Source organism: Ambystoma mexicanum, chromosome 6p (assembly GCF_040938575.1).
Source record: "Ambystoma mexicanum isolate Mex_15411 chromosome 6p, UKY_AmexF1_1, whole genome shotgun sequence".
Lineage (NCBI taxonomy): Eukaryota > Metazoa > Chordata > Amphibia > Caudata > Ambystomatidae > Ambystoma > Ambystoma mexicanum.
Window position 1 is genome coordinate 1,345,410,893 of NC_090935.1, and position 25,623 is coordinate 1,345,436,515.

Below are 25,623 nucleotides of genomic sequence, written 5' to 3' on the forward strand. Positions count from 1 at the left end.
TAGATAATTGGATATTTATGAATCTGGACATAAAATGTATACTTTATTGGGAACTCGACTTGGATGTCCCTTACGATTTAAGTAACCACATGTTTGCATTACCCACTGTCAGGCAAGGAGTTCTCTGTAGTGAACGCTGTAGCAGTACACAGAAATGGCATCATTAATAGCCTGTCCACCAGCAGCCATCTTTAGATTGTTCTCTGCACATAGTCTGCTAGGGAGTCTTCTTTAGCCCACTGATCCTTTACAGCATTTTATAATTTTTGCCATTTTTTGGAACACTTTCCTCTTGGCTGATTCAGTTGACTGGCAAACACCCAACATATTCATAGCACCACCATTCTCTAGCCAGTCCTTTGTTTCCATCAGCTTTGTCCACGACACCTGCATAGTTGATGAGTGTCCCATCATCCACAACTCTGTCAATAGCCACAGTGCAATATTTGTCAGCATCTCAGTCGACTGGCTCTTTAATAGATCACCCATTCACTGTGTTAGATGTAATGATGTGTGATCCCACAGGAGGGTTCCGAGTTATTTTTACCTGAAGATGAAGAGGGGTGGTCGACTAGAATATTCTTCTCAGCCCTAGAAAATCCATTTTAGCATTTGCATGTACAGTCTATGGAAGGTGTCTGGGCAGAGTTTCAGAGTTCTTACAAATCATGCCAGTCCTATGCAAAAAGAGCATGTCAGAATCTCAACCATTCGGTAAAGGCCACTCTTCAAATAGTTGCAAATTAGAACCTTAATCTCCTACCCTACCTCTCCCATCGAAGGTGATGCAACTTCCTTTTCCTGTGCAAACTCCAAATGAGGAGAAGGGGGGATTTGAATGGTCTTTGGAGGGGGGATGAGCCTCAACCTGAGGATATACCTGAGGAAGGTGAACTCCCTCAAGTCTCTCCTTCAAAGGATCATTGGAATGACTTTTATAATCCTAAAACCTAATAAGTTGTACTCAGACAGGGTGTATTGAAAGAATAAGTCTTTCTGCAGTAAGATTGCCAAAACAGCAATGTAAATGGTCCTGAAAGTGTCAAATAGAGAGTAACAAAATGGGTGAATATCACCATATACACCAGTTTCTGCAACCATTGCTTGTTGCATTCATCAGGACACTACACTCCACATTCTAGTTGGCCTTCTACTTGAAGTACCACACACTTGCTGACTGGTGAATTGATGCTCAGAAAGTGATGAATTAACAGGACCCTTGCTTCACTTGTAGTGCAAAAAAAATTAAGATGTGACCCAGGGACAAATGAAATGGGATGGACCTTCTAACAAGGGAGCTTAAGACTAATAAAACAGAAATGAGAAAGAAATATACCATCCCTGATATATTAATCTCTGTGACGGGGTCCGTAGTCTGACCCGGACAAGAAGGTATGGGGACCCCACTCAGCCCAGGGGCTTACAAAGGTGGAAACTGGAGCCAATCCTACCTGAGAGGTGGATGGTGGCAGTTTGGAGGGCCCAAGTCCCTCTTCCTTCATGTGCCTGTATGACTGGCAAATTTACTACACTTAATCACCCCATTCTTGAATTCCAAGATGCTGACCAGTTTCTTGCTGCATTGTCTAGAAAACTACAGAACCCATGAAGTGGAGCGATAAATCAGCAGAAGACCTTCCGAACGCTGAATCTGCAAAGCAGCAGCCCAAAGTTTACTAATGAAATTAACGACTTGCCAGCGCACTAGAAACAGCAGCGAAATTAAGAGGACCCGCTATGCGATGCTGCATGGCCCAATGTGGCAAGTGTCTGTGCGTTTCTGATGAGCTGCAAATTCCAGAATTTAAAGACCCCTCAACAGTAACCTCCACAGTTTTCCAACAAGGGCTGTAATTCACCCCACAGCAGCATGCTCACATGTAACTGAGCAGGGCTTAGTCCCCCTTATGTCTTCATGTACGTTACCCCTCCTGGATGGGGAAGATCAAGCAAGACCGGCCAGGAGAACCAGACAAATGGAAGCAAAAAGGGGAGTACATAAGGGGCCATTGGAGGAAGTAAGTTGTGGGTTGTATGGGTGAGGTCAGAGGAGGAGAGATGGCAGGCAGGGTTTGATGGTGATATCTAAAGAAGGTGAGATATTGGTTGGTGTAGAAAAGTGGTACTGTGTGTGAGCGAGTAGGGAGGAGGGGAAGATGACTGAGGGAGATGAATGAGTAGCAGGAAGGGTTGAGGAGTGGAGAGGAGAGGAGGAGGAGGAGGAGGAGGAGTAGTAGTGGAGTGGAGATGGGGAGAGTTGTAGTGGAGATGGCGAATGTAGCAAGAGACAGAGTAGGAAGGAGTAACATTGGAGGGTGGAGGTAGGTTCCGGAGACATTGGAGGGATGGAGGATTAAGAAGGAGACAAGAGGGGGAGAAAAGGGAAGTCAGCTGGGGTGGGAAAGCGAGTAGTGGATGTAAGGTTAGAGAAATGGATGGAGGGAGACAAACATCAGGTTGTGAGAGTAATAAAACTGGCTTGAGTGTCTGAAGGTACAAACCCCACAACTCCTTAGAAGTAGCCCGAAGATGGCATAGGTCATACCTAGGAAGTAGCAGAGGGAAGTCTGATAAATAAGGTGATTCCCTTTAGGCCCTCGCGAACATCAAGACAGAAACTAAACAGTAGGGACAAATAATTGGTAGGTACTAAACTGGGAAGTAGGGACACCTGGGTTAGGGAGATTCTTGCATTCTTTAGACTAGCAAGAGATGGCCTTTAGTTCCCCTATCAAGAAACTTGGTAAAAAACCATTGAACTGTCTTTGGCAGTTGGTGTATTATAAAGGCCATCTTTGACATCTTGTATAACGTTGAGCTGGCTGAGGGGCCCCATACAGAAACATTGCATGTGTATGAAGTGAAGAGCCACCAGAATGTGGAATATAGTGTCCTGATGAATGCAACAATAAACGGTTATAAAAACGGTCAACATTTTAGTTCGAAAATTGTCTATTTTGTTTAAGGCAATTTCTTCTGTAAATAACTGATTTATGGTTGCATACATTGTCAGTGCGAATAACTGAATAACAACACCCATTATCTGCAATTGGTGACTTGAAAATGGCTAATTATTTCTTTAACTTGTTTCTTTTGAAGTATTTTCAGTTAGGGTATGGAAATATATGGTCTTTTCTCTATCACTTTTACATAGGCCGTGGAACAGAGTTTTTTCTGTATGTAGCCGAGTATTAGTACAGTGATTGTAACACAGTAGTCTTCCCTGCCAAACGGTGCAACTCTTTTGGGTGTGGCCGCTGAATGAGTCTTTTAGGATGGAAGATCTCCCATGAAAAAAATCAAGGTTCTAGTGGAACACCAAAGCAGAGAAGTGTCCCATTCACATAAATGGGAGACAACACAGCTTCAGATTATCTTCAGCCAGTGGGGGACACCCAATTGTAGACTTTTTGCTAACAAGAACATCTTAAAATGTCAGAGCTTTGCGAGCAGATGCTGGGGACTGGAGTCGATGAGGGGATGCCTTTTTGTGTGCTTGTAAGGGAAATTTCTTGTACGTTCTTCACCTGATTCCTTACACGTGGAGGCAAATATGCAAACAGCCATGCAGAGTCGTCCTGATTGTTCCATCCTGGGTGCACCAGATTTGGTATTGCATTGATGAGGATGACCATTGTTGATATTATTTAAGGGCAATCCTGCACTCTTCACACAATGTGCGGACTGAGCCTACTCCACTGTGAGCTGTGATTGGTCATTGACGACCTGCCTCCTGAGCAACATTGTTTGAACATATGAACTTATCCAAATACTGAATGGCAATTATTTTTGAGGCTGCTAGGAACCCTTCAACACTGAGAACCTACAGCAAGAAATGGAAGGGATTCTGCTGTTTGTGTGACTGAACTCTCATTAACTGAAGTAATTTTTTGTACCTGTGTACTTTGGTGACCCTTTCACACCTACAGAATGAGTCTTCCATTCCTTGGACATCAAGTGAGTCCTGAAGTTTTACTTACACCGCATAAGGTTTTCTGGACTACTGAATGTTTCTTTGTATCTTTTGGTGTATCTACTAAAGATCAAGCAATCTCAAAGTAAGGACTGCAGCGGGATGCCAAATCATAACTCACTCCATGTGCAGGCCACTGATGACTGTCTTCCATGAAGAAGTGTTGTTGCTCTACTTCTGCTCTTTCTACTGCTTTATTCTCTGTTCTCCTCACCTCTCCCCTCCATCCCCCTACTTTGTCTCCTCCCTCTCCCGTACTTTTTCTCTGCTCTTGCTATATCAGAACAGTGCCTGGACCTAGTATGATGGCTACAATTGTTTGTCTCCCCCACCTTACTTGTTATCCCTCCCCCGTCCGGCTCTGCATGAGGTGTTGTTGGGCCTAGTGCAATGGTCACTTGGTTTGTTCCTCTCTCTGCGTTCTCCTTCTCACCCTCACCTCTTGTGATTATCTGGAGATGACGTCATCCCTAGTGCGGTAATCCTCTCTCTGCTCCCTTTCCCTCATGTGTGTCTGGCACTTGCACTGCCTGGGATGTTGCTAGGCTGAGTGCGATGATTAATCTTTGCACTCTTGCTGTTCATGGCCTGTAGGGATGTTTTTGTGTTTTCCCTTGTTCCCTTCCCTGTCGTGGAGTGCTTTGAAACGTGTTGTGTGTGGGCGTTGTATAAATAAACTACCATATCATATCACTATGCCTACTCTCTACACCATCACACAATTAGAATGCAGCTACACCCCTCGATCAATTCGGCCTAGCTGCTCACATATGAACACTGTCCCATGAACATCTCATCATTCTAATAAAACGCAGCCATATCCCACGACAATCCGGCCTAGCTGCACACATAAGCGTCCCACAGGCCTAACGCAGTCTGAACCCAGTCTTGATGTCCACCCGCCAGACTGCACACATTGAACCGATATCAATACCACCACACCTAATACTAGGATGCAGCTACCATCAGGCAATTACAACAGCTGAACCCTTAACTGGTGCACCCATGCACCCTTTGACACCCTACTCTCTCAACTGACCTGGACCATGGTCCCCGAGGGCGTTCAACCTACGAGCGTTTTGAGGTCATAACAATAATATATAGAGCGCTATATAGATGCCAAATAACATAACAAGACGCATGCAAGATCACAACCTGGAAGTTGCTCCACACATTTGCAAAGCATTACTATCTTGATGTGCAGGCAAGTTCAAACACTGCTGCTGTCCATACAGTTATACATCCTCTTTTTTTAAGTTATGTTCAGTGGCTTCCTTCTGTCTCTTGGTTGATGGCAATTTTGACATTTACATGTCTAGATGCCTATCAGTCTACAATGGTATTGTGATGTAGCTTTCACACCCCGGCGGGAGGGTGGACATGGGCTTTAACGGCCCTCCAGCATGAGCTTTGGTAGGCCTGAACTGTGTAGCATTAAAGCCCATCCCCGCCCCCTGCTTCCCAGCCGGGGCGTGAAAGGTTTTCACATCCCGGATAGTTTTTATTTTTTGCCGTCCGATAGGAGGTCAGCTCAGCGCAAGCCCATCGCTGGCCAAAACAATGGCCAACACCATTAAAATGGAAAGGGGACTTAGGTCCCTTTTCCGATGATGGCGGCCATCGAGAACATGTTCCAAAATGCCCTCCGTCATCCAATAAGGATTTCTTTTCTATTTTAATGGCAGGTGCGCAGGCAGCGAAAGCACAATCGCGCCCGAGAAAGGCAGATTGCGTTTGGTCAATCTGTCTTTCTCAGGTACGAATAATCAAGAGATATGCTAGGTTCTGTTCATGCGTTTTTCAGAATTTTGGAGTTAATGCAAAACAGAGGAAGAAGGCCAAACAAAGCCAGTGTTTGGCTACTACACTTGACAAATGGCATCCTTGCAGTACAAATACATGTTCGCATTAGTGCACCAGTACAATATAGAAATAAGGTTAACAACTACAAGCCTGTCAGTTGCACATAACCTGGGTCGAACATCCCCTACTGTTAAGAGATGGGGGACCGGTTCCCCAGGACTAGTGACCATAGGGACCCATAGTGCTACATAAAAAAGGGGAGCTGGGTCCCCCAGCACTGACGGTCATAGGGTCTGGTCACTGATGTCTGGAGAAGGGAATTGCAAAGGCAATTGAATTAGTAAATCAACTCACTTGACATGAAGATGCCCATATGATCACATCAGCCAGCTCATATGATGGGGTTCTCAAACAATGAGACTGGGAAGATTTTCTTTTTTTCTGATTTTAAAACCGTTGCCTACCCACCTCATCGACTAGCTATGGGAAGGACAAACATGAGGTGGATAGGCTATTGTTAAAAACCTATCCAATGTGTTTGTCACTTTTGTGTACTGCTATGACCCTAATAGGGACAGAGGATTCCCAGCCTTTTATTAGGCAATTCTAAACATGTTAATCTATGTTAAGTCATGTGTCCCTCCCTACAGAGTGGAAAACAAATGTGAAGAAATGCCGTGAGTGTGGGGGTAGTCGGTGGAGCTGGGTGGCCATGCACCCCATCTTATGCAATGTAAATCATATTTTGATGGGCAAAATTGTTCCTCTCAGGCCACTGCATGGACTTATGTTCCATGAGCAAATGATGAAGGGTGCTATGGATCACGAGTACAAGTCAATCATAAGAACCTAATTACTACAGTGCTTGGAATCGAGAGGAATCTGACTATAAGATATGTATACAATGTTAGTTTGTGGTAAAATTAGGAAAGACAGAATTGATGTTTTAAACTTATTTCATCATCATTTAGTTTTAAACATGTTGCTCTTAAATTGTTAGTGATGCATAAGAAGACATGCAAAATAATGTTTTTTCCCCTCTTTTTTTAGACTTCTAGTGAACAGTACCTGGGCGAGTTGTTTTTTGATGTCTCGTTGATGTCTTGGTGCCTTATTCTATCTTTGTTCATTTACAATGGCCTATGCTCTGCATACATCTTTGCATTGTGGGTTGCATTTCCAATGTTGACGAAGCTCTGGAGTCGAAGAGAGTTCACAGAAAAAGGTAAAATGTCCATTCCGTTATTAAAGTTTGATATCCCATGAAATAATTAGTACTGACTTTTTCTCTGCCTTGCATGATGCAGTAGCTGCTTGCTCCGAAACTTTGGTTGGGCCTAATGCAAATCACCCTGCTTTTAATATTTCCTAAATAAATAAATCTTTTTAGCATAAATTTGAGGGACTTGGATGTATTTGCTGTCCGCAGTAAGGCTTTCCTGTGAACGCCACCATTTCTTTCCTTGGTCATACAGCCTCTTCTCTGATGCTGCACAACCTGTCTCTGAGATAGCGCCAATAAGCTGTTAGGTTTTATCTATAAAATAAAAGGGTGTTCGGAAAGGCGAGCTATCTAACCTAAAGCTGAAGGAAATCTCCAACCTAAAGTGTCCGCATCTTGTTATCTTTTAGAGATACCAGGTGGAGTGTTACAGGGAAACTTTGGATCACTTTTTTCTCTTTTATCTGGCAAATGTTTTTACACCTTTGTGATGTGCCTAGGAATAGGCTGGTGCTAGTGAACCATGTTTTGCATCTTTTTCCAGAGCACATTTTCTACAGCATAATGCCAATGTGAGTACCATATACTCCAAATGAATTCCCCATGTGGGTTACGTCCTATTCTTAGACCATATTGCTTTTTGTCCCGTCTTCCTGCCCCCTTACATGGGAAACTACCATTTAAGAGAATGCACTTATATAGGGTCTAGGTTCTGGACTCCTGGCCATGTAAGTGCCATGTGTGACTGAACTGGTTATAATGGGGCATGCGAACCATCTCGTCCAATACCACACGTCTTCCAGGGGATGTTGTTTGCTGGGCAGATATGGGGTAGGTGGCTACCCATGATGGGACAGCCCTGACCTGTTGGAGTGGTGCGGATCCTTTCCATTGGTGGGCTCAGGCAACCCCCAGCCTGGATTTTGAACTAGAGGAGGGGCTCTGGAGCCATTATGATGGTTGCCCACTGAGCCAAGAATCTCAGAATGGGAGTACTGCACTGAAGACCCGGAAGACTGCTTCTGAAGCCTCTTCTGTGACCAGGGATGACCCACAACCGTGCCTTCATCTCTTGCATGGTTGGGAACAACTAGTTCTGCATCCTACATCCGCTTTCAGCTGTCTGTGGACTTCAGAATTGCCTGGGACACTACTGTAATCTGGCCATACAATGACCTGGCTTATCATGAGACTCTGCGGGTCCTCCACTGCTGGATCAGGATCATTGTTGGTTTATTTTCGTTTTTTACAGCATTTTACTTCTCAAATGCTGACGGGAGTGTGGAGCCGGGGGCAAATGGGGTTAAATATTTGGAATGGTGGAGGGTACAGGGGGAGGTTGTGGGTGGACTCCCCTGCATTTATTGTAGTAAAATGCTGAAAAAAATATTCAGGGTAACCTGATTCGAGAAAATGGGTTATGAGTTAATGTCATAGATGCCTGCATGGAGCCACAAATCATGCGTGCTGACCCCTAACTTGGGTTTCTTCACTGGTGTAGTTTGCGGCTGCCCCCTCTGGGGCCCATCTTTGTCATAGGAGTAGTTATGGTTGTTGTCTAGTGGTGTCTTGGCTGTCCTGCTGCAACTCTTCTGGAACTGTCACAGAAACAGAGGTTGGAGCCTCTGCCTAGTGTGACAAATCGTGGGATTCTGTCACTTCTCCCAAAGGGGGGGAGCCTTTCCCTGTGAAGCTAGAGGGGTGACTCTGCTGCACAATACCCCCCTTAACAGTAGAGGCAAGCAGGACCTCACTGGGTGAGACTCCCCCCTCTGGGGATAAGGGGTCAAGACATCTAATGAAGAACAGACTAACATCTGGTATTGTCAGCCAAACACACTGATAATGTCTATAGAGAAATATCCCTATAGTACTGAGACAAAGAAAATCAATAGAGTACAGAGTACGAATCAAACAAAGAAGAAGAACTTTGACATTACAGGGGGAGTGAGGGGAGAGTCCCATGGCAGCGTCATAAGTTGGAGAGGCGGAGACCTCTGAGCAAGAAGGACCCACAAGTTTCAAAACAGCTGGGGGAGAGAGGCTGACAGAAGCTGGGACGCCCAATGTCTGAGGGTCGAAAGGAGGCGTAGTGTAGCATCTAATGTAGAGCGCTCGAGAAGCTGTGAGACACAAGAGACCGATTTGGATGCAGGGCATCCTGAGGCAGAACGGGCAACCAGTGGTGGTGTTACCATACCCCAGTGTACCTGGGAGTCAATAAACAATGCAGAAAAAGGCATTGCGGAGTGAGCTGAATGAAGGAGTGACTGAAAGAGTAGCCAACCTGACATTCGAGGAAGAAGGTCCCGATGCACCAAATCTCCCGGTGGCCTTATCCTTACACAATAAAGTTAACTGGGAAAGCAGGAGACCCAAGAGTGGGGGGGAGGAAGATTATGATTGGAAAACGCATACTCGTCCCAGTTAAGAGATGGAATCAAGAATATATGAAAAAGGGGAATCCATTGTTGAAACACACATACCCTTTACACTCAAGAAAATCTGTTAAGAATACCAAAGAGGGTGAGAAGGATACTGGAACGGTCATACTCCCAGTCAAGATAAATGATCAGAAATACAACAAGAGTGAGAAACACTGCTGGAACATGTATGTTCGTCCCAGTCGAGATGCATTATTGAGATCAAACAAACCAGATACATGTTGTCTGATACTACAAACTCATCCCAGACAAGATAACGATTGGACACCAACGGGGTCATCACGAGTTGGACGGTAGCCCTTAAAAGCAGCGGTAACGCTATTACAGCCGCATTTAAGGGGCTGCCCAATCACGAGTGACAACATTAACCCCCAGCTGCAAAGCCCATTTTCGATAATTGTGCCACAAAAGCCCCATTGGGTCCATATCCATTCCCGCCCAACCCTTAATCCGGTGCTAATATTGCCAGACCGGGTGGCTGTAACGCTATTAGCGTGGGCGGTATCCAGGCGGTGATACTGCCCAACTCGTGATGACCCCGTACGTAAAGAGAAAGTCCTAGACTTCATTAAGGAATGAGGAATACAATTAGCACAACAAAGGAAGAGGATAAATCCAAAGGGATCAAAGAAGAAGAGATAAGAAAGGAAAGAAATGCCCCTCAAGAGAAAGAGACGGTTGAGATTTTGAAGAATCCAGTATCTGAACTGAAGGAGTTAATAAAAGTAGTTGCTAAGAATTATCTAAAAGTGAGGCGATGTTTGTGGTGCTGTTAGTCAGATAAACCCAGTAACGATCGTTCCCCCCTATTGCCAAATCTCGCTAATTAACATAGACAATAAAATATTGGCAAAGATCCTAGCATCACCGCTATCGCCATTGATGCCAGCAATTGTGCGAGCGGACCAGGCGGGCTTCATCCCGGGGCGATCCACCTCGTATGGTCTCCAGAGAATGTTTGGGATGATTGCAGCAGTAACACCCGAAGACTCGGTAGTGGCGGGCTTAATGGACGCTACAAAAGCATTCGACTCGGTCGATTGGCCGTTTCTGTTTCGCAGTATTATGATGGATGCGATTGGGCGAAAATGATATCGCTATGGTCAAAATGCTGTACACACAGCTGGTGGCCAGGGTGAATGGTCAGTTGACACTGCTAATGGCCCTAGAGAGGGGAACCCGGCGGGGATGCCCGCTCTCACCGCTGCTTTCTGCTTTAGCGATCAAGCCATTTGCCGAACGATACGAGAACTACATATACACCGTGGGGTAAGGTTACATGACCATAGGGTAGTGGTCTCATTATACGCGGACAACATGGTGCTGTTTGTCAGGGACCCTAAAATCAACCTAGAACCCATAATGAGAGATGTCCAAAGTTTTGGGAAAATATCAGGGCTGAAAGTGAATGCCTCCAAGTCGGTTCTTTTCCCACTGACTGAAACAGTCGAAGAATACCATGATGGCTGGGGATTCCAGTGGCACATGACCCAGACTCATTTGGGAATTAGTATTAGCAGGAATGAAACCCTGGTGTACCATAGCAACTACCTGAGAGTCCTAAATCGGGCCCGAGCGGCAATGATGCAGTGGAAAAATCTCCTCCTCAATCTATATGGCCGGGTTTCCCTTGTTAAAATGGCACTACTCCCCAGATTCGGCAAAGAAAAAGTGGTTAGGGCGGGCACCGCTGAGTTTCTTTTTGCATTCGTATGGCTACTAGTTAATTAGAACAGGCGATTAATGGCGTCACCAAGTAAACCAGTATACACTATACTGGGTGTACCGAAGAGTTGCATAAATGTCTGATGGGAAAGAATTGCCATCAGACCTTGGGTCGCCAATTGTAGTGAAGACTACTGAAGGAAATTAAATTCATTCATATTAAGTAAATAGATACGTTGTAGAAAATTGTGCCTGAAGGCACAAAAATGCTCTTGAAAAAAATGTATCCAAAACAAAACTTTTAGTAAATTGATTCTTTACTTCATTTGTTAAGAAGAAGCAGAAATGATGTGCCAATGCATTTCGGACCTATACTTGGTCCTTCATCAGGGCGAATTTCTGTAGTACAAGGAAAAAACATACACAGAGAAAACAAGAAAAAACAGTCATAACGAGTATTTACATAAACCAATTTCATTGCTAGCCACAAATGACCATCTCAAATAAAACCAAAATCTGCATTTATATCTGTCCTTGTCACTATTTCATCATAATAATGTTACTATTATCCTCATAATATTTCAATGCATATCAAGCGTTGAGTTACGCCATAATTTTGCAAAAATTCAGAAATATCGGAAATAACTTAATAGTTTCTATATGCAATCTCGAGAATTCCGAGAGTACCCAGATGTGTATCTGTGAAACATTCTAGTGTAATCATTTTAATGCGACCCAACATCTTGCATCATCATACAAACAATAGTCGTCCCGTTTAAGAATGCCAATTTATGCTTACTACATTGTAATGGTAAAGAAACACATACCTGCTTGTATATATTGCTGCATTAAAAACTATTGTGGCGCGTGCGTTACTAATCTTGTTGCACGTGCTGTTTGTTAGAGGTCTTCATTCCAATGTAAATCCACTTATAACAATCCCATCTGTAAAGCAGGTAGGATGATGCAGTGGTAAGATATCTAAAACGTACCTAATATTATTTAAAGGAAACTAATATAACACTGTGAAAGCTTACCTCATAACATGCTAAAGCTATCTTCATTCTATTGCAAGATGGAGATGGAAGTCATTAGGGCTGCCAGTAACGTTGCTGTAAGCTAGGTACGTGTATGCTTACACTCCATGGAAAAACCAACAGAGCGCAAAGAGTCCCGCCTGTCGAACAAAGGAAATCTAAGTGTCAAAATGGTCTTTACTAACTAGCCTTACACACTAAAATGGGCATAGATACACATTAATGATTAACCTACCCCGTAGTGTCGAGTTGAAAGCAGAGACACAGTAAGACGCGGTTTTAATCTGGCCGCGAGCTGTTAGTGAATAAGTACGAGCGTTGTCATGGAGACGCTTTTGTTAGACGCGTGACGTGGTTACGTGATCTTACGCTGATGTTAATCAGAGTCATGGCAACGAGTCAATGCTGTCTGTTGCTAAAGAGATGTGTATACAACAGCAATTACAAAAAACTAGAAACTCTGGGCTACTAGCACCAGCGCGAAGTTGCAATTGCAGTGAAACAACAGTAATAAACTAATAGAGCGCGGGCGTTATCTGCAAGTACTCATTATGCAATGTTTACCTAATGGCGTGACAGTGCTCTTGTGTTGATATATACAGTGGCAACTAGACTACGAGGTGTAAAGCACGGCTGATAATAATTAGAGTAACTATGATACTGTCAAAAATGTGCGTGGGTGCATACACAGTCTACAGTAAACAGTTACTTTTTTTTTGCAATACTTATGACAGAATAAAATAAAATCAGACAAGGTAATAAACAAGATAAGTAACTCTAATGGGGTTACCTAAACCGTGCATTAAGCCACGGAAGTTGTTATACAGATATAATAGGAAATAAATTACAAAAATTACAGAATAGTGCAGATCAAATAATAAACATTGCATGACATATTCAAAACATCCAAAAAACTATCAGTACCAAACCTATTTACGCAGAATGCAAAAAAAAGGTACAGATAAAAAAAGCATATAAATCATCCTGATTTTCAACATGTGAGTACTATTGAGTTAAATGCAAATGTTACACAAGTATGTCTATCCAAGAAGAGACGGACTACACGAGTAATCAAAACTAAACCAATCATTACTTGCAGTTACTTACAATATTATGCCACTCTCATCAATATTACTCTCCTAGCTCCACACCCCTATGGCATGTTTAAAAGTCTCTCATCAATATTACTCTCCTATCTACACACCCCTATGGCGTGTTTAAAGGTCTTGTATCTGACTTGACAACAGCTAGTGTAATTAGTTACTAAATGTATTTCCTGTGAAAAAAAGAAAAAAAGTTAAGACAAGGCAAAATCAACTGGATGATAACTCTTTCATAAAAAGCAATATAGATTAAGTTCTTCATTAAGACCACGTGGTGATACCGTATCGAGTCTCTCGATCCAATATGCTTCACGTTGCTCAAGTCTTTTTGTGGCACTTGTGTTGATGTTCTTCAGTTGTACTACTTCGAGAATTTGGAATCGCATTTGTGCTATCTGATGCTTAGCTTGATTAAAATGTCTAGCAATTGGTGAATGTTGGTTGTTGGTTCTAACATTTGATTTATGTTCGTTCCATCTTACTCGTGCCTTTCTGCTGGTCTGTCCAATGTATAATAGGCCACAAGGGCATTTGATGCAGTATATGACTCCTTCTGACAAACAAGTAGAGTGGTCCTTGATTTTTATTATTTGTCCAGTTCTGGGGTGTGTGACTGAGTCACCTTTAGTGATGTTATTACAATTATTACACGACATACATGGAAATGTCCCTTGTTTCTTTGACAGGACTTGTTTGGTTATTTTGGGTTTGGTGTTAACCAACAAATCCCTCAGGTTGCTGCTCCGTTGATTAGCAAAGACAGGTCTTTCTTGAAACAAATTCTGGATTTTCGCGTCGCAAGTTAGCATCGGCCAATGTTTGAGAATTGACTTCTTAATTTTAGATGACTGAACACTGTATTTGCTAACGAACACCAATGGATTCTCTTTGCTGTTGGATACTTTTGTCTCCAGTAAATGAGTTCTTTCTTGCATATCTGCTTTCTCTACAGCCAGATTCAGTTCATCTTCTTTAAAGCCTCTTGCTTTGAATTTACGGAATAGTTCTTCTTTTTCTTGCGTATATTTAGAGTCTATATTAGTGATTCTTTTAATACGTAGCAATTGGCTATATGGCAAACTCCTTATTGTAGCTGTTGGATGAAAACTCATCCTGTGGAGAAGGTTGTTTCTGTCAGTTGGTTTATGATAGACCTCTGTGTTGAATGATGGTGCATTTGGAATCACTAGAACATCTAGAAAGTGTACACTAGGATGGCCTATTTCATACGTGAATTGGATTCTTTCATCTATCAAGTTGATGTATCCCAGAAATGAATCTAAAGTTGCGTGTGGACCAGACCACACTAGGAAGATATCGTCAATGTATCTGCCCCAATGTTTAATATATTGATGCCAGACTGGATGTTTGATAATATGGTCCTCTTCAAATTTCAACATGAATGAGTTGGCATATGCTGGAGCCATGGTGGCTCCCATGGCCGTGCCACTAATTTGTGAATAGTATTGTTTATCATATTGAAAATAAGCATTTTGTGCAATGAAGTCAAGCAACATCATAATCCATTCTTTGCATGCCCCTATTTCTTCTTCTTGTAATAGAAGCCAATCCACTGCTTGTTTGCCAAGACAGTGAGGAATCGAGGTATATAGGCTGTTAACATCAATGGTTACTAGGAGATCATGTTCTTCCAATTGAATGTTAGCCAATCTGTTCAGAAAATGCGTGGTATCTTTGATATAGGTGTGATGTTTCTGTATGATTGGTTGCAGAATCGTATCAATATAGATGCCAAGAGGTTGGAGAATGCTATTAGTGGCAGCCACGATTGGTCGACCAGGGGGATTCAAAAGAGATTTATGGATTTTTGGAAGTAGATAGAGGTGTGGAGTTTGAGGGAATTTCTGAGTCAAAAAATCTTTCGTCTTTTCACTTATCCATTCATTCTCTTCTGCCATTTCAAGCATGATTTTAAGCTTATTTGAAATTTCTCTAATTGGGTTACAAGGTAGAGACTTATAGATGTTGATGTCATTTAATTGTCTCTGGCATTCATTTCTGTAATCGGCGGAGTCCATCACCACAAGGGCCCCGCCTTTGTCTGCTGGTCGGATGGTAATCATCTCATCTTCATACAAATTCCTAATGACCGACAGATCCCTACGATTGAGGTTACGAAATTTAGGTGTTTGAAAGGAAATTTTCTTCAGATCTCGTAGGACAGCTTCATGAAAAATATCAATTGTACCGTGTGGTAAAGGTGGTATGAAAGAGCTCTTGGATTTAAGTTCAAGATAGTTATTGGTTGTTTGTTCTTCGAGTATTTCAATCTCAGCAAAAAATGCCCTCAGTTTCAATTTCCGAACAAATTTAAAAAGTTCTACCTTGGTGTTAAAAAGACTCGTGCTGTGAGTTGGTACAAAGCTAAGTCCTTTTTGAAGGATTTTTTCTTCAACGTTACTTAAATTGCGTTTGGATATATTGATGATTAGACTCTCCTGTTCGGATATCGCGCCTCTGGTTTCTGTGAGATTTCTTTTCCTGCGGCCCCTCCTGGTTCTTTTCTTGCTTTCCTTTTGTCTAAAAAAGACTGCCTAGGCAGTCTCTCTTCTCTGGGTGCTCGATCGTCATTCCTTACAGTATCCTCTGTGGCAGTAGTTTGTTCTTCATTAGGGAGAGTAGGCCTTCTTGAAGTACTTGGGCGAGATTGTATATCTGAGTCTGAACTGGATTGATCAGAGGAGTTCCTAGAATGTTGAGGTTGTCCAGACTGTCTATATTTATCCATCCAGGTATAAACCTCGTCGTTATGGTAATCATAGGTATCTCTTTTAAATTTGCGGATCTTTTTACTTTCTAGTTCTGATTTGTATTGTTCTAGTTTTTTGTCAATGTCTTCCAGCATGTTTTTCATTTCATCTTTACTCAAGCAATCACTTAGTTCAGATTTAATAGTATCTACTCCCCAGATTCCTCTATGTATTTCTGAACGCTCCAATAGGAATACCCAGGGAATACTTTCATAATGCAGCAATCTTAGTCTGGGGAAACCTGCTAGAGTTTCGTGGAATAAGCTGGTGGCATCTATAACTGAAGCGGGACTGGCACTGCCCGATCTTGAAATATACTATAATGTAGCACAAGCGGGATATCTTAAGCACTGGTATGAGGTACAGGGAGACAGGAGGCATGTGGAAGTGGAAAGAGCAGTGGTGGCTCCAAACCTCGTAAAATGAGTCATTCTTACAGCACCAGGTAGAGCACACTCGGCACGAAACCTAGTGGCGGTGACCTGCAGAGCATGGATGCGCCTTGAGCGTAAGAAGAGAGGGGAGGTTCTCTACTCACCCAGACTTCCCGTGGTGTATGTACCAGGGATGCCTATTACTGCAGAATCAGGTTTTGTAGCCTTGATGAGAAGGCTGGGGGTGTCCAACTTCAGGGATCTTTTCCCAGGAGGGAAATTTGTTACTCTGGAGGAGATGAAAGGGAAGGGTGCTTTATCGGCTCTGGACATATTTATGTATTTCTGTTTAAGGGTGAGTCTACACCAGGTATTCAACACACTCCCGGAACAGCCCCAGACCTCCACTATGCTGGACAAACTACTACAAGGTTGGTGGGAAGCAAGGTGACATCCAAATTATATACTATGTACATCCATACTAGGAGCAGGGACCGAGCTTCACCAAGGACAAAATGGGAATAATCCTTGGGGAGGGAAATACCGGAAGATTTGTGGGTGTATTGCTGCACGGGGATCAGAAAGGGAGCCATTAACGCTCGATTTAAACTAATGCACTTCAAATATATACACCAGTTTTACTACACCTCGGCTAAACTAAAAGAATACTTCCCAAACGCAACAGGGAGATGCAACAGATGCAACGCCGAACAAGCATACTTTTTACACATATCTTGGATCTGTCTGATCATACAACGGTACTGGGAGGTGGTATTTGATATTGTTAGTGGAGTTGCAAGCTAAACGATACCTCCAGAACCATTAATAGGACTGCTGGGTTATACCAAAGGTGTCCCCAAACACACCCGAAAACTGATTGGTCTACTGCTCATACTGGCCAAACAGCGAGTGGCAATGCAGTGGGGGGGGGGGGGAGGAGCCCTAGGCACTCATAATGGAAATTGGACATAATGTATTGCTTTGATATGGAAAACGGCTGGGGGTCCTTGAACCAAAATAGAGGCAATGTCGGTAATATGTGGGATGCGTATACACACTTCTTGATCCAGCAATCTGAAAACACGGAGGAAGGGTCATCAACACTAGAAATTGGGTGTTAGATGCAGTACGAACTGCATAACGGCACAACAACTAGATTTGAATTGTGGTAGAGGAACCACACTAGCGCTACTACCCGAGTACAAGACTGGTGTGACCCATTGCATGAAACATATGCATATCAAGACACATAGACAGTGAAATGTTCTGGCGATGATGGGTTTACCGGGGTTGAGGAGGGGGCAACGAACATTGTAAGCCCACAATGCTGATTGTTTGCCTTTTTGTGTTCCTAAATACCAATAAATAAAGTTTTAAAAAAAAAAAAGAATCATCTAAAAATACTTTATTGAACTGTACTTGGTGAGAAACCAGGCCACATGAGAAGAGTCATGTTCCTATACCTTAGTTCTTTTTGAGGTAGGGTCAGGATAGGTTAGTTTGGTTAGTTTGGACAGTGGACTGAATCTGATTTAGGACTCACACTGACGTCTGGCTAGCACCTTAGTTTGCTTGGTTAGGTAGGGAAAACCCACAGGATAGGGAAAGATAAAGAGTTTTCATCTTACAAAATATAAGAGTGAGATGGAAAATCGGAGTCGTGTCCTTCTGACCCGCCACATTGGCCGGACCCAAATCTGACACCACCTTCATTCAGTGCACCTACGGCCCCTGGACCTCCACCAACAAGATCAGCAATAGAAATGGGTCCAGTAATTGAATACCTCAGGGTTGGTTACTTTGTGTTTGGGGTGAGCAAATACACCACTCTGTGCCCCCAGACCTTATAGGTATTGCACCACCCTTAACCTTTCGTGGCTGTGATCAGAGAAGTTCTAGCACAGGATTACCCCCACCTAATGCACTCCTAATTTTGTTCTAAAAACATTTACCAAAACAATTTGCTTTAAGCTGCATTTACTTGTCTGTTGGCTGAAGCCAAAACTATGGCTTCCTATCCTGCTCTTTCAGACTTGCCTGTATTTTGAACTCTTGACCTACTTACCTGATGGAGAAGGACTGCCAAAGCTTGGTGCGTGCCTCCTCATTAAAAGGCAGGTTGCATTACCTGTTTTTAACCCCTCGCTCTCTCACTTGATTCAGAGTTGCTTCACCATTGCTGAATTTTATTTTACTGTTTGAAGTGTAAAGTGTTGTGTAATTTCACTTTGAGAGTAATTTGTGTCTGTGGGTGTATTTCTGAGGCTTGTGGATCTGCTTAGAATCGCATGCTCTGCATATGCCGACATCTAGTCGAAGCTGCAGAGTATTGCACATGAAGTTTTCGAAGTTCGAAAACGGACGTCAACCGAGCGTGACATACCCTGTACCCACGATCCCTCACGCGTCAAGGTCCCTCAGATTATTTTTTTTCTGCCATCGCAGCAAGTTATTTCGCGGAGGCTTAAGAGTTAAACTCATCCAAACCTCTTCTGTCGTTTGTGTTCACGCTGATTGAACTGCTGTTTCCCCCAGAACATCTCAACGGCTTCCGAAACAGACGTTCTGTTCTGACAGCGGCTTCAGCCTACACCAGGCTTAGGCCAAACCAGAAGGGCGAGTAGGGGGGACTGATCCGTCTTTGTTAAAGAATGCATACCCCCATTTCATGCCCCTACTACCTTTGTCCTGCTGCATCTGTGTCCGCCTTCCTCTATGGAGCGCATCCCTTTTAAGTTCTGTTCCAAGTGCAACAGAAAATTCCTGTGCATCGAGTTTGCCTTCCACATGACCACTTGGAATCCCGTTGCGCAGCGTGCAAGCTCTTTAGGCCTAAGACCCTAAAGCAGTGCCAGACCAAGTGGTAGGTGGCATACACCATGTCGATAGTCATAAACAGCCGCTGGGATATTTGAGTCAAACCACAAAGGCCCAGGCAGCCGAGACTCTGATTCGGAGCTCGAGGGCACTACTCAGGAACAATCTAGTTCCTGCACGTCTGTCCCCAGCCTCGAAAGGCAGTCACAGGGCACTGCTATGAGGAAGGCCTTTGGCGACACTGCCGTACATGCACACACTTCCTCCTATACCCCCTAGCCGTCCCATCAACTGGTCTGTCGACAGTGGGTCGCACGCCGTTGGTTGGCGCTTCCCGGCCCACTGACTTAACGGCAACCGTGCATGCTGTAGTTCCGCCTACGCGCTTACCACAAGTTGTTCATACAGACATTGCAGCAAAGGGTGCGCATAAACACTGCTCGATGGCTGAGGCGGAGATGACGAAACAGCCCCGAAAAAAAGCAAAAATCACATTCTCACCCAGAAAAACACCACAAGGAGCCTTCTGCTCAGGGTAAACAAGCCTCTCAGGCCTCTGGGCACTGAGGATGAATCCTCACCTCTGTCTTCCGCCCTCAAAAAAAAGTGCCCTTGGGAGAGCCCCGAAAGACACCCATGGAGCAGATCTCCTGGTAGTAGCACCTCCTGGGGCCCCAGAGGTCACTCCGGAGCCACCAAGGTCCATCATGTCTGCTATCAACTGGACCTATCACAGTTTAAGGACCACATGGGTAAAATGTAATTCTTTGTGGACTTCATGAGTAAGCTGCCCACTCCCTCAAGACCTGTTGAGCAGGCTCTTATACCTCCCCCAATGTCTGAAACACCCTCTCTCCCTGCCCCAACCCTGCCATCCAGAGAGCCTTCACAAGGATCTTTTTATGAGGACATGCAGACCACAGAAGCTGACCAGGACATGTGGGAGAATATTCACGCTGACCCCGGCCAAGAGGGTGAGGACACCTAATTTGAGGACCAGGCTGGCCCAAACCTCCTCCTTGTTGACCCCTCTGTAATTGAGGGCAGTCCCTCTTCTACTATTGCTGACCAACCTCGGTACAATGAGCTGCTGAAAAGGCTGCTTACCATTTTGGCATCAACACTGAGGAATCCAGTCCCAAAGGGACGGACTTTGTTGTAGAAATTCTCAACGAGAAAAAGCCTGTTAGCCAGGCTATCCCACTCCTAGAGTCCATCAAGAAAAGCATCTCCCCATCCCCATCTACCCCCTCTCTTACTAGTAACCCTGGGAAAGGTTCCTCAAGGATTAATCATCCTTCTCTTACTAGGGCGGTTAACCCATGGGATGAAAAATCTTTCCGGACCTCTCATTCAGATCCCCTACTGGTGTTCCACTCTCGACCTCTGTGGCACCTCCCAACAAGGAGTGCAAGAGACTTTATATGCTATGTAAGTGTATCACGACCTCTGCTGCGCACCTCACCAGAATAGAAAACACCACCACCATCACCTTGCTTGCCAACTACTGCAGCACCCAGTGGGATGAAGTCTCACGCATCTGGACTCAATACTGGATCTGGACTCTGTACTGGAATCAGCTCGCTCACACCTTCTTAAAATCACCACAGAGGGTAAACGGGTCTTACAAAATATCCTGAAAAATGTCTTGGATTCCGTAGACACCTCGGGAAGGGTCATTGCAGAGGGTACTCTCCTGAAAAGACATTCTTGGCTTATATACTCAAGATTTAAGCCAGAGACACAGGTGGCCTTGATTAAAATGCCCATCATGGACGGTCTCCTCTTTGGCAAAGCTGTGGACAACCAGCTAGAGACAGCGAGAAAGGAGCATGAAACAATAAAGACCCTTGGTCAGATTTCAAATAAACCCTTTGTTCCAAGGGGAGCATTCAACACGTGCTGAAACTTTCGGGCACAAGGCTCATGGAAACAAGGTCTAGCCGGAGCAAGCATGTCTGATGCCTCCATTTACAGCCTGCATGTTCAGATGTCCAACCAGTACCGGCAGCTTGGGTATCGCCGCAGGAAAGGATGAGGCAGAGCTGCAGCCTCTAGGGGCACAGCAGCCCTTGCCTCCAAATGATGGAACGATCCACGTTCCCTCCCATGCGTCCCCGTTAGGGGGGTCGAATAACACTTGTCGCCCAGCAAAAGGAGGGAATGTCGTCAGACCGATGGGTCCTCGATACAGTGGCCAACGTATACTCGGTGGAGTTCCTTGAAACACCTCGCCACCATCCACCACGTGTACACATTCTCAAGGAGGAGATCCAAATCCTACTACAGAAAGGAGCCATCGAGTTGGTGCCCTTCATGGAACAAAATCAAGGTATTTATTCAATGTACTTCCTTTTTCCAAAGAAAGATCTACCAATGCACCAAGTGCTGGACATGCGCCCTGCAAACACGTATGTCAAACCCCAAAAATTCAGGATGACAACATTGCAGGAAGTCATCTCGCTATTGAAAATAGGGGATTACATGGCAACATTCGATGTGTAAATTGCCTACTTTCATATTTCAATGTTGCCAGTGCACAAAAAATACCTCGGATCCAAATTGGGAAGCAAGCACTACCAATTCAAGGTGCTACCATTCAGCATTGCATCCACCCCCATGATATTCACGAAGGTCCTAGCAATGGTAGCCACCCACTTGTAAAGGCAGTCCATTCCAGTGTACCCTTACTTTTGACGACTGGTTAATTACAGGGACTCTCCCCAGAGTTGCCTTCAAAACACGCAGTAATCAATCAATCTGCTGTTTCAGTTGGGCTTCTTCATAAACGTAAAGAAGTCCAGTCTGGTGCCCAGCCAAGTAAAGCAATTTCTGGAGGCACTAATCAAAACAGACCTTGGTCTAGTCTACCCATCCGAAGAGGGATCTAGATGCTGTTTCAAACACCTCAGTACGTAGCCGGTCATCAGGTGATGGTACGAAAAGGGATGCACCTGCTGGGAATGATGGCTTCATGCATCTACCTAGTGCCTCACGCCAGGTTGCGCATGTGTCCAATGCAAGCGTGGCTAGCGAAGCTGTGGTTGCAAGCAAGCGGATTATGGGAGGTTCTAGTAGCGGTTTCACAACCTCTGGTTCAATCGATACAGTGGTAGAAGAGAGACAATCTGCTGAATGAACAGCCTTTCCACACACCAGCGATAGAGGCCACTCACAATAGACGCATCTATGACTTGATTGGGCGCTCACTTACGGTATCACACTCTCACGGCCTGTGGACACAGGCGCTAACCAGCAAGCACATCAACCTTCTGGAACTACTAGCGATTCTCAAATCTCTTCAAGCCTTCAAGACTCAGCTAGCGCACAAATAGTCCTAGTCATTACGGACAGTACCCGGGCCATGTTTTATGTAAACCAACAGGGGGGTACACAATCTCCAGGGCTGTCCAAACTAGCCCAGAACATCTGGTGGTGGGCCCTACATCACATGTTCCTAGTGGCACATGTGCCTGGGGAACTCCATTCTCTGGCAGACTAAGCAGGAGTACAATGCTACCCTCAAAGCACAAATGGCAGCTAACCACAGACGTGCTAAACGTCTTCCCAAACTAGGGGTTTCTAGAGATGGACCTTTTCGTAACCCTGGAAAATGTGCAACGCCAAGATTACGCGTCCAGGTTTCCCCAGAAAGTATCCAAGGGGAATGCACTTCTGATGAACTGGTAAGGGAAATTTGCATATGCTACTCCCCCCTCCCCCCTGACTCCTCTTCTCAACAAAATATAGTCCCCAAGCTACACCAGGAACAAATAACACTCAGCCTATTCGCTCCAATGTGGGCCTGCCAGACATGGTTCTCACACCTTCAAACGATGTCCCTATTTCCTCCCATAAAACTACCCTGCACAGACAACCTGTTAGCCCAGAATCAAGGAACAACGCTGCACCCATTCCCTCAGAAGCTGAATTCAGCAGCTTGGCTTCTGAGGTCATAGAATTTGGACACCTTAACCTAGACCGAAGGTGCATGGAAATACTCAAGGAAGCATGCAAGCCTAACACAAGGCACAGTTAGTTTAATAAATGGAAACGCTTTGTTATGGTACAAGACAGTCTCTCGATCCACCTGACTGTTCAATGACCTATATAGTCAACTACATGCCTGACTCAGGATTATTTTTGAACTCACTCAAAGTACACCTAGCGGCTCTTTCCCCATACACCACGTCTCAGAATAAAATAATGTGGTGGAAGGTGCCCGTCGACAAAGCTTTCATGGTGGGTGTCAAAAAGCTGCACCCTCCCATCTCCAGTCCTACTCCTGGCTGGGACCTCTATGTCGTACTTACAAGGCTCATGGGGGCCGCTTCGAGACTATGCACAAGGCCAGCCTTAAACATCTGGCATACAAGACAGCCTTCCCCATAGACATTACCTCTATCCGAAGGGTTAGCGAACTACAAGCTCTGTCAGTACAAGACCCTTTCATAGTTATACACAAAGACTAGGTGGTGCTACGCACACCTCCTCGCTTCTCACCCAAATTCATATCAAAATTCCATGTCAAACTATAGAGCTTCCTGCATTTTTCCAGAACCCAACAAACACAGCAGAAAGAAGTCTACATACACTGAACTGTCATGGTCTACCTTCAAAAGACAGTTTATCAGGCATACAAGTTGTTTTGTTGCATCTGTAGCAGATGGAAGAGAAGGTAACCCTATCTCTAAAGCAGAGATTTCTAAATGGATTGTCAACCGCATCCAACTGTTATGCTCTTGCCAAGAGCACATTGCCCTTTAAGCCCAGAGCACACTCAACTCGAGGCACTGGGGCAACTTTAACCTTCATAGCAAACGTGCCTCTAGATGCCATTTTCAAGGCTGCCACTTGGAGTTCAGTACACACCTTCACCCAACATTACTGTCTGGACACACATTCTAGGGGTGATACACAGGTGGGACAAGCAGTGCTGAAACATCTCCTTGTAGCGCTACCTTTTAATAACCCACCTCCTTCTACTAGTACTACTCGCTAATGTATGCAGTGCATGTGATTCTAAGCAGATCCACAAGCCTCAGAAGGGATACATTACTCACCGTAATCCTATTTCTGATGCTTGTATCTGCTTAGATGTACATGCGCCCGCCCTTCCTCACCTCTTGTAGTAGAAAGTGCTTGGGAAAGAAGCATAGATCTTTCACACCTCATGGTGTCTTAACTACACTTCATGCTTACAACTTGCACTCCTTGTCAGAAACAAATAATCTGAGGGTCTTCAACATGTGAGGAATCATGGGTACAGGGTACATCACACTAGGATAGTATTAGTCATGCCCTGTCGACGACACCCCTTTTGGAACTTCGAAAACTTAATGTGCAATACATGTGCATGTGAATCCCAGCAAATACAAAACACACACACACGCCCCCCAACAGTTTTATGATGGCTGTTGTTTGCTGTCTGGAACTTCCCAAAAATGCCTGGGCACTTGTGAGTAAAGTGCTAACATGTTGTTTATTCAAAAGTAGCAAACATATAGTTAAAATGCATAATGCCAGTCTAGAGGATCAACCGGTAGCACGCGTGCCGTCCGTGCCTCTGGTTTGTCATGTCACTGCAATAAGAAAGATGTGACTTCATTGCGTCATCTTGGAGTAGTATACAATAACTTTAAAGTTTATATAAGATATAATACTCTAATCTTTAAATATAAAGCTAAATGTGTGTGTGTTTGTCTGGCTATACAAATCCACACCGTTTAACCCACATCTACCAAATTTTGCATGGATTCCTCATTGGTCTGGGGCAAGATTGTAGTCTATGGATGCAAAAAAATCGACTCTGTAGACCTACTCATTTACTGATGCTACCCCGATTCACTGCAGTAAAAGTAATTTTAAAAAGTTACATTTTCTTTTATCACGCCACTCCAAATATGGCAAATGGCAAGGTTACAGTTTACTTAAGTTTATTCACGAGAAGAGAGCGCAATAAATCTTTCTTGGACATTTTCTCAAATGTGCTGGAGCCATTCAGTGACTGAAACATGCCGCACAAAAAACAAACATCACTTGGATGCAAAACGAAAATCAATATCAAGAGCTTCAACACAACAACACACAGCAGCACGACCTGCCGACCAGAGGACAAAAGCAACTTTCTCCAGGGCAAATGAGATGCCAGAGCAAACTGAAGCAAGAGTTACTGGCAAGAGGACAAGAACAACATCCTCCAGGGCACATGAGACACCACTCGATCAGGACACGGGCAACGCCGGGTACCCAAACTACTTTGAAATAAAAACAATACACAATTCATAACCATAGCTTTAAAATTACTTTTAGTTCTCCATTGTGTTTTATTGATGGGTGCTGGGAAATATTCTCCGTAACAGCCCTGTGGGAGAGTTCAGGGAGCCCAACCTAGGGGATGAGCAATGGCTTTTC

General features: G+C 44.2%; 1 protein-coding gene across 2 annotated transcripts in view; it reads left to right on the top strand.

Annotated features, from left to right (window-relative positions):
* ERMP1 (endoplasmic reticulum metallopeptidase 1) overlaps positions 1-25,623 on the top strand; it is a 707,614-nt gene that overhangs the window by 469,131 nt on the left and 212,860 nt on the right. For both annotated transcript variants that reach the window (XR_011280380.1, XM_069626023.1), the window contains exon 9: positions 6,827-7,001. Coding sequence is in view for 1 of the 2 variants with exons in the window: in XM_069626023.1 (XP_069482124.1) it covers positions 6,827-7,001 (175 nt within the window). In the remaining variant the exon portion in view is untranslated. The remainder of the gene's footprint in view (positions 1-6,826; positions 7,002-25,623) is intronic.